A 10,252-nucleotide genomic window follows, 5' to 3' on the forward strand; every position below is an offset into this window, starting at 1 on the left:
AAAGCCCTGTGCTTCAGATTTTTTTTTTTCAAAATTAAAAAAAAATTGTTGGGTGTGTATGCATGCTAGCACATAAAATGTAATCCCCCTTTAAGGTTATGTACATTTTTTTGCATGACCTGGGATTTAAATTTTAATAAAATGTTTTACTTGAAGTAAATAATGAAGTTTTAACATCTTCCTGGTATCACAACAGCAAAAAGAACATAGTATAACAACAACAACAATAATAATAATAATAATAATAATAATAATAATAATAATAATAATAATAATAATAATAATAATAATAATGCAATAAACTACACGAAGGAAAAGTATCATAGGCTCAGAGTATTGAAAAAAATAGAAGAAAATACTAATATTGGTACAACAGTATATCAGTTAATAGAAAGCAACAAATTGAAGGAAGAATGAATGCTATATTGGATGGAAGTCATTAAAATAATGAGTTAGTAATGATGGTAAGGCAAAGGATTAACAGGTGGCAATGGTTAGTCAGAGGAAAGATTGGGTATGAACAAGGTTTGGGCAGGACTGGGGGAGGAAGCATGAGGAAGGCTAGTAAGCAGCACAATGATTGGTCCCAGGTGATGCATTTCTTATAGGAAAAAATACTGATTGCACGAGAGATGGTTATGTGCTGTGCATCACATTCCCACTGGCTGGCTCCCTCTTGCTGGACTTGAGCCTGGCTGATGCCTGAATGAATGCACCCCTTGCCTCAACCACCATACACAACACCTGGATCCCTAATTGATAAGTTGTGACTCCACTTGCTACTATGGAAGCTGGAAAACAGTGTTGCAAATGCCATAGCTAGACGGAGGAAGAGTTCCCAATTCTTTTGATATGTGTAACTCCATATTTGGGGAGGTGGTGATTGAGCCCCTATGGTCCTGATGCACTCATATAAGAACAGGATAAAACAACCGAGATGAAGTGAAAGATAATAGTAATTTAAAAAGGCAGCAAGTGGAAGAATTGGTTACAAGAGGATAGAGTAAATGCAGTGATAGATGGCTTGAGGAGAACCAAGCAGTGACAGCAGTGTGCAAGGATCTGAAAGACAGTAGTCATGCTTCCCTTTTGTAGTATCATAGAAACACTGAGACATTTACCTGGAAGAGGGGTAAATTGACAATGAAAGATCATCATTGAAGACTGAACCTTGATAAATGTTTAGCATAAACATGAGTCTGAAATGCTGCCAGTTAGGCCAGAGGGGTAATCACCATAGCCTGAGTGGTTTTTGGTCAGCCGTCACTGTCTATCACTTCAGTGGAAAAGTGTATGAATAAAATGAGGTTGAAAAAGGAAGTTGTAAGGTGAAACGATGATATGGAATAAGTATAAGTGTCAGATGCAGATGCAGATAGAATGAAAGAGATCATAAAATGTGAAGTAACTGCAGTTTACTTTGTACATTAGATATGCATACCACCTCAGAATGAAGGGGAGGTGATTGCAGACTGGATAGTGAACTATGGTCCAAGATTACCTGGGAAAGAAGGCATAAATTAATGTGATTATTAAAGAGGAATTACATTTATATGCCAAAGTATATCTTGATTAGGTTCCTCCTTTGTGTGGAATCTCAGCTTGATATTTAAGGAGACTTCTAAAATCTGCTTTTGAAGTAGGCATTAACCTTATGAATGAGTCTACAAACATAATTTTATATTATATTTACTATAATATTTACAAATAGATATGTATTTGGAAAAGATTTATTTTTACATTTCTTTCATGCATATGACCTACAACTCAACCAAACCAATGAGCTCCCATGCACTCCCGTGTCCATTCAGTCTGACACACCCAGCACCAGTGAAAATTGCAAGAGCTTCGGGTGCACACCATGTGCATGCATCCTCCATCACGCTCTGTTGGTGTGCGGCATTTAGGACAGGGTTTGGTGGTGACACGAATGGCCAGAGAAGATGCTTCATCCCATCGAGAACCAGCTGCCCTGGTAGGATCCACAGCAAATGTTCCACTGCCTCCAACAAAATTTGGCCCACCTCCACCCTCTGGCTCACATTCTCCTATATGATATCCTTGTAAGCAAAGTTTGCAAAACACATAGCCACACCCACCCACACAGACTACCCTGCGACAGTCTTCATCAGCAATGATACCTTGCCCACACCCAGGATAAGGGCACAGCACTCCCCCAGCTGCCAGTACTGCTTCTTCTGCCCCCCACCGCTGATAACGCTCATAGTTATTGTCTCCCATCAACTTGAAGTGATGTACTTCACGAATGAGCGAGTCTTGGCAGCCAATAGGACAGGGCAAGGTATATCCTATTTCAAGATTTCTTGTAAACTGCCTTTCATTTAATCTAGAAACACAGTATGTGACAAAGCAATCAAGACACATTACATGTGCATCTTCACATTCAAACACTACAACTGGAGAAGAAACCTCTGTGCAAGCCAGGCAAGGGATGGCTGGCAGGTTGGCCCGGACAAGATAAAGGGCCACTGAACTGTCATCTTCACCACTGGTCTCATGAGCTCGGCACTTGAAGAAGAACTCGGCCACATTTCCATTACAGCCAACAGTTTCACATGTACCAGAAATCTGAAGCATTATAATATATTAGTGAAATGTTTACATACACCAAATATTATAGACTGTTTTGATTTCTGTTTGTATATATTTAAATTACAGAATATATTGACATTGGCCAAAGCACTATTGTGAAGTGACTAATTTTCATGTACAATTAACTATCACTACAAAATCAACCTTTTCCTCCCTGGAAACTCCCAGAAGTGACAATGACAATTGCACAACTACTACTTTCTATGTACCTATATATTTCAACTCTGTTCTCTCAATTCACACACAGTCTCTAATTTTACTTTCTTATAATTATGTATACTTTTATGCCTTACTGTCTTTATTTTTTTACACATGTCTGGACAATGTTAATGCAGTATACAATAGTATTCATTCAAGCATGCATGCTACTTACTGGTATTTGTTTTCTCACTGATGTATATCTGATAACTGTTAAAAATATTTTGCATTATGTCACATCTAAAAATATACCTACATTTTTCATAATAACAAAAACTGAACTATTTTGCCCATAAAATTAAAGAAGACAAGTATGGTTTCAAACCTGGCCCTCTTTGAGAACATCTTGCCAATTGCAAGGATCCCGATGCAGAGTCAGAGTGCCCTGCTTGCAAAGTGCACACCTGACGCGTAACTTTCCCACTTGCACTGAGTTGCATGGCTTACTGCAATATACATAGAAGTATGGACGTTCATTGCTTCCATCCACAGACTGAAAAACCAAATGAGGATATTTTCTCACTTATACATGTAGTTTCCAGTCTCCCCTGTCTTCTTTTGCCATCCCTTGGCTGCATTTCCATTATAGAAAATAGTTCTTGTAAGTAAATTATATGAGATACTGAGTAACCTGTACCTGAATTCAAGGATTATTAGACTGTATGTATCTTAGTAGATGGGTGCTGAGCTCACACAGAATTTAAGGAACATTGCTTTAGGACATCATTGTAACTACCATAATTGTATAAGATAAGTATATATAGATCATCCAAATTTACCTAGTGGCAGCTCACCAAAGTACCTAGCTATATGGAACTTGTTACAATCTCAGTTCTAGATCATGCCTTCATATCTTATTCCATCTTTTGTGGTCTACATACAGGTCCTTTACTTTCACACAACAATAACAAACATGTTTCACTGAATATTTTTTCAATATTTATTCTCCCTACATAGTAAAACCAACAAAATATTTATGTCCTTATTATTTCATTGATACATTCATGTTTAAGTCTCAGTAGCGTTGCACATCCATCTTACTATGCTCTATACTTCTGATACCATCTTTAACAGCTTGATTTTCATTACCATAATACATCAAATTTAGTTGAAATATAAGAACTAAAAGCATTATTACATATACATACATATTCATCCTATCATACACACTTAAGTCTGCTTTATCCCCACATACTTCATCCTTGTTTCTGAACTAAGTTTTGCTACTTTATGGCATCACACTCTTCACATACAGGTGTCTCTTGAGTGTAAAAGAGATCCCAAATAAAGTCTCAATAAAGGCACAGTTCCCTGAGTTCCCTCAAACCACCTTTAATTGTCACTACACTGTCCCCTCCACAAATCACTCCACCCAAATAAAGAGAAAAATTCTTTTTAACTAAAATACTGGCCACCTCAGCCAATCTGTTTTCATTTCTCTCCCCATCTCCTCTCCATGTTACACACTCAGATATGGGCATCATTTGGGTGGGGGATGTGGGGGCTTGTCCCTCCCACATTTTGGAATAGAGGGGACAGGGTGTCATTTGTTAAATTTTGCATCATTAGAATTTTCTAATAAAACAGCTTAAAAAATATATTAAATGTGCATAATGTAAATCATGATTGTAAATATTATTTTTACACACCTAATTCTTGTTGAATGCTTCTAAATAGAGTATGGTTGCTAGGTCTGCCCTTTTAATGACACTCTGCCCTTTTCAAGATCTGATTATTCTATTTATTGAAAACAAAACACAAAGGAGAACCTGAATTTTTTTTCTAAGTCACTTACCTCCCTGTATTTAATACACCACATCCATTAAATCTTATTTCATAAGAAAATTATGAAATATGGGTGAGAGTTGGGTCAGTTTTGTGTTCCACAGTATTGGAGTATAGTAATGCCATGGTGATGGCATATATTAAAACAGTGTGGTGTAGTGTGATCAAGTGCTCACATAATAATATGTTGCTGATTTTCATCCCTCCCCATGTCAGAAGACAAAAAAGTCCCTGCATTGAGACACTCCAGTATTTTGCAACATAGCTTTAATCTCACCACATCTCTTGTGCACTTACATGTGCATCTTGATGGCTATGTAATGTACATTACATGGCAGTCAAGATGCACATCATTTCTGCAGATTCTGCATGACCCTACATTGTTAATTATTAAAAACAAACACTGTCATACCAAATCATATCTTTTGTCTTATGCACATTAATCCTCTCTCTCTCTCTCTCTCTCTCTCTCTCTCTCTCTCTCTCTCTCTCTCTCTCTCTCTCTCTCTCTCTCTCTCTCTCTCTCTCTCTCTCTCTCTCTCTCTCTCTCTCTCTCTCTCTCTCTCTCTCTCTCTCTCTCTGTTTTGAACTTAGCTTGTTTCAACCTTAGTTTCTACAACCACCATAAGTCATCTGCATGCAACACCTCTCACAAAAGTACTATCCTAAAATCATGAAATTAGATTTCAAGAACAATAGTGTACAGTAGAAGGCTTACCAATATTTGCATAGAATAGGTAATTCTTTTCACTTACTTTAAGTTCATTAATAGCCTTCAGTTCTGCTTCAGTCAGCTGAATTGCCATGACAGTGGAGGCATCACACAGCAAGGTGGCAGTCTTGGTTGATGGGAAATCTTGACAGTTCCTAACTTCAGTTGGTTGTATAGCACAATTTTCAGACACTTCATTAGTTGAGCAATGAGGTTTATCTTCTATTTCTTTACTTGTTGCTATTTTCTGAAGAGAGAAATACATTTTACGTTCACAGTCATAAGCAATCACAAGAAATAAATTTGCATATTCAAAGGAAGGACTATTCAACAGGTCATATAAGTACAGTATTCTAGTGTATAACAACACAGTGCACATCTGTACAACAATCAAATATTATTGCTTAGTAAAAGTAATATTTTACATACTTTTTCAACTGCTGGAGAACTGGTTGAGTTTGAAATTTCATTTATGTGACTTATTGTAGTACCCTTTCCAGCTGAATCTGAGGTAGAATTAGCTGCACCATCCTCTTTTGCTACCACTATTACAGCATGAAGAAAACTGTGGTTTCCAAGATCACATTGTTGGATGACCATGTTGTCAGGGAGCTCTTTGCCAGCAAAGATGATCCTTATATCATGACTGTTGCGTTTTAGTTTGGGCGCCAGAGTAGTTTTTATTTGTTGTACTGTCCATGATGGATCAAGGCAGACTGACACCTGCAAAATGTTACTTATTAAGGCATAAAGGCATGAAAACAAAAGTAAAAATATATAAATATAAAATAATATTATCATCAAATATATTCTGAAATACATATAATTAAAATTAGTGACACACCCCTTCAGAGAGAGAGAGAGAGAGAGAGAGAGAGAGAGAGAGAGAGAGAGAGAGAGAGAGAGAGAGAGAGAGAGAGAGAGAAGCTTAATGAATAAGGTGACACTGAAACACAATATATAGATGAGAGAGACTGGCTAAGAGTACCTTCTCTCCAGTGTTGGTCCTGACAAAGACTTCCAATTGAGTGGACACAGCAGGCTTGGCTTGACCAAGGCCAAACATTGTCAGGATGATGTGCCACAACCCTCCAAACAAATTAAGGAGATATTGGAGCATAGCAGAATGTCCCCCACATCAAGTGAAGGTTCTGGATGTATCATAGCCTTGATGCTGAAATATGACATATGAGAGAGAGAGAGAGAGAGAGAGAGAGAGAGAGAGAGAGAGAGAGAGAGAGAGAGAGAGAGAGAGAGAGAGAGAGAGAGAGAGAGAGAGAGAGAGAGAGAGAGAGAACAAAAATACATGGAGACTCCTGTATTAATGAAATGTGGCAATTTCTATTGATTTTTATCCAAATAAAAAAACAAACAAATTTTTGTTTTCAAAGGTCCAAAATTCCTTCATAATGAAGGAGTTTGAGAATTGTGCCATGAAGATGTCTTTCAGTAATGAAGAGCTTGATAATTATAATAAAAAAGTCTGTCTTGTATTATTATGTTTAGGTATAGATATACATATTTCTACTGAATGCTTCAATGTCTTGAAAGACTTGTTAAATTAATTTAGAAAGCCATGGGAAGAAGCATTCAAGAATTAAACAGCTGACAGGACACTCAAAGTTCACAACGCTAATCCACTAGCAACGAAGTCACAAGGGATCACCAATGCCCAAGTGGACATTAGTTGGCCTTGACTATTCTGCCATCATATAACTGACTGAAGGTCTTGTAACACATTAGGATTAATAAAACACTGCTCTTTGCATATATCTATCTATATATATATATATATATATATATATATATATATATATATATATATATATATATATATATATATATATATATATATATATATATATATATATATATATATATATATACCACAGCTGAGCAGACTAGTCTGTGGTTGTGAATCCTAGAATATCTGCAATGTGGAGGAAATCCAGACTTATAATGCAATTTTTTTTTGGGTGCAGGTTTAACTATGAAAATATGTACACACTGATGTGGGATGGATGCATACCTGTAATGGATGTAAGGCATATGCAGATCTTACAATTAGTCAAGGTAGGCCACATGAGGACAGTTACTTTCATGTGGTTGTAGGACAGGTGTAAATATCAGGGACATTGCAGGGTAGGTCATAAGAGGGAAGTGCTCTTCCCATCAGCTGAGGTATGGCAAGCAGGAAGGTTATGATATCAATTACCAATGGGAAAATTCATGCTTAATACCTATGAGAATGTCATCTTATGGTTGATCTGTACTGTATTAGATATACTGACACTAATTATCGTTGATACCAATGAATATTTTAATATTGTGTAGACAAAATGTGACTGGATCTCTCAAATGCAGTGTAGGTGTGCATATTATACCAAAAACATTCCCAGTTCCAGACACTGCATGGCAGGTGGAGGCAACAACTGAAAAAGTCTTGTGGGTAAAGCCTGGATGTGGGCTAAGTATTGCAGGTTGCAGCATGAATGTAAGGCAAAGTTAGGCACAGATTTCAGATACATATGAACAAAAATACAATGTATAACTTGGAAAACTAAATTACTATATGAAGATGAAATAGGTAATGTATACTTTTGGCATGGGCTATTTCAATTACTTCATTAAAACACCACATGGTAATATGATGCCATTATGCATCAGTCCCCTTGATCACACAATACTAGAATTACCTACCACAATACTTAAGGAAGACTCTTTATTCTTCACACCCAAGCAAGACTCACAACACCCTACTACATCAAAGAGTTGAGCTGCCAAGGAACATTGAGGATTATCTCTGCTCTCTCCTTTATGGACTGAATTTAACATAGTACTCAATGCACAGTCATCATTGGTAAGGAGCAAACACTGTGGGGAGGTGACTGGTCTCACTTGAGTGTAGGACATCTTCCCTATGGACCTTTTCTTCCTAGACAATTCTACCACTACGTCCCCCCTGTACAATTTCCCCTCCTGGATATCCCGGTCTCATTATTCTATTCAAGATTTTTGTTAAATTTGTGAATGCATTCATATATCTGAAGCAAGATAACAGATTATCTGCAGTACTTGTTAAGTTTTATTAAACAATAAAAAGCTACTAAAATCATGAGAGCAATAAGGGGGAAAGTATTCATCACCTTCATCCTTTGTATCCTAAGGCCAGATGCAGTACATAACCCATAGCCTTCAAAAGACTATGCTACTGTCTTCTGACCATCTCGTCTAGCAATGTATATCTTGAAGAGCCATTCTTAATGTTATCTTGTGGACCATTTGGCATGGTTGACCACATTCTTGTTGAAGCAAGGCAAGGGACACTAAAACATAGTCTTTCCTTAATGCATCACTTAGAATCCACAGAGATGGATGTTTTTGGCCAACCAAGCTCGCACACATGTTGTTTATACAGGCCCCTCCTGCCTGTGTAATGTTATGCACATTCCAAGTTTGTGGAGGAAAAAAGGGGTGGATGGCACCAGAATTGTAATGATAGAATATTATTCTGTGATGGCTGTGCACAACTAATACTTTCAAATACATAAGTCAAATTGCAGTAATTAGCTAGTTCCTCTAGCCCTTCAGGAGTTGCATTTTCAGGAGTTCCATTCTCTTCATGACATCAGCTAAGGATAGAAATGCTAAACCATCAAGCATGCTAGCAAAGTCTTTCATTTCTTTTTCACAGCAAACTGTTAACAGTTTGCTGCCATCTCAATAAACAATGTAAAGCCACTTTGGCAGATGATAATTTAAGTGATAGTTTAAGTTCTGGAACAGCAGCTCAACCATCTGAGGCAAGGGAAGAAAAGAAGTAAATGAATGTAGGGAGGGGATGTCCATGGGGAAAATGCCCAGAGGGAAATATGTCCAGGGTGGGAATGTGCCCAGGGAGGACTGTCTCAGAGGGGAAATTGTCCAGGTGGGAATCTGTCCGGCACCCGTCTCACTCACTTGCTGCCTCCATACATGACAGCTCCTTACACAGTTACCCTTCCCATTCCAAACACCTCTTGGCAGCATTGATAAGCTTGCTTCAGTAATTAGTGGATGATAAATATTTAACTAAAAGAGCCCTTAGCCAGCCTGGGATTGAACCCCTGACCAGGAAAACTTAAGTGCAGTAGGACCACGAGGATAATGAGGATTGTCTGTTGCCAAGATAATTTTTGAGTACTCTCGGTCACTGCAGACTTAGTAACGAAAAAAACAGTCCTTGTTGACTTACAAATTCTAAAAATGGAAACTGGTCTTCCAGTTTTCTGAAACTTCAGCGGATGAGCGTGAAATGACAGCAAATAGACAATTTAACTCCCAACAATCACAGAACAGTATAGGCAAGGCATTAGTTTGCCACACAGCAAACGAAAGCACCATATACAACTTATGCACTTCACTCCCAGCTTTCAATATCTGTGTTTATGTAGCTTATATAACTGCTTTTTCCATAAATCAACTTCTCAACAGCCCCTCACCTCAGCAAGTGAAGGGACACTTTCCTCTATAGGCAGGTCCCCACGAACACCAACTAAGGGCAGACTGCCAAATTATAGAAATTGATGTAGATATTTGGAAATGACGCAGTCAAGTTCTCTTCACTGCAAGTCTGACGTAACATGTTGCCCTTAACTGACTGAAAACAGTCCTTTTTAGTGAATATTAATCACTATATGTTTCCACGTCGTTTGTTTACAAAATCTGTTTTGCAGTTACCACCAGATTGTGCTGTAATTATTGAAATATTCATCTAAGGAACATTGCATTGGGTCAAAATTCTGCATAGTTTTACCTTCAACCTCCAGAAATTCAGGACACAAAGAATGAAAAGTAGGTCGTCTGTAAACGTTCAAGATTGTCTATCCCGCTGCGCCTGCCTCGTCCTCCTCCTCCTCCCCTCCCTCCCCCTCGCTTCACTCCAACCACAGCTGCAATTGTTTA

At 37.8% G+C, this 10,252-nt stretch overlaps 1 protein-coding gene across 4 annotated transcripts; it reads right to left on the reverse strand.

Moving 5' to 3' along the window:
- Positions 1-1,672: 1,672 nt before the first annotated feature.
- LOC135100492 (E3 ubiquitin-protein ligase parkin-like) lies at positions 1,673-10,234 on the reverse strand. Of its 4 annotated transcripts, XM_064003454.1 has the most exons (7): positions 9,790-10,035; positions 7,338-7,484; positions 6,297-6,482; positions 5,738-6,031; positions 5,352-5,555; positions 3,137-3,304; positions 1,673-2,589 (listed from the first exon to the last, which is right to left on the reverse strand). In XM_064003454.1, the coding sequence occupies exons 3-7, from the start codon at positions 6,426-6,428 to the stop codon at positions 1,768-1,770; spliced, it is 1,620 nt and encodes a 539-aa protein (XP_063859524.1). In that variant the 5' UTR covers positions 6,429-6,482; positions 7,338-7,484; positions 9,790-10,035; the 3' UTR covers positions 1,673-1,767. The 4 variants fall into 4 exon arrangements, with proteins under 4 accessions (XP_063859524.1, XP_063859523.1, XP_063859522.1 ...); XM_064003453.1 differs by lacking the exons at positions 7,338-7,484; positions 9,790-10,035 and adding an exon at positions 10,104-10,234; XM_064003452.1 differs by lacking the exon at positions 7,338-7,484 and having other exon boundaries at positions 9,790-10,034.
- Positions 10,235-10,252: the final 18 nt, after the last annotated feature.

This window comes from Scylla paramamosain, chromosome 5 (assembly GCF_035594125.1).
Source record: "Scylla paramamosain isolate STU-SP2022 chromosome 5, ASM3559412v1, whole genome shotgun sequence".
NCBI lineage: Eukaryota > Metazoa > Arthropoda > Malacostraca > Decapoda > Portunidae > Scylla > Scylla paramamosain.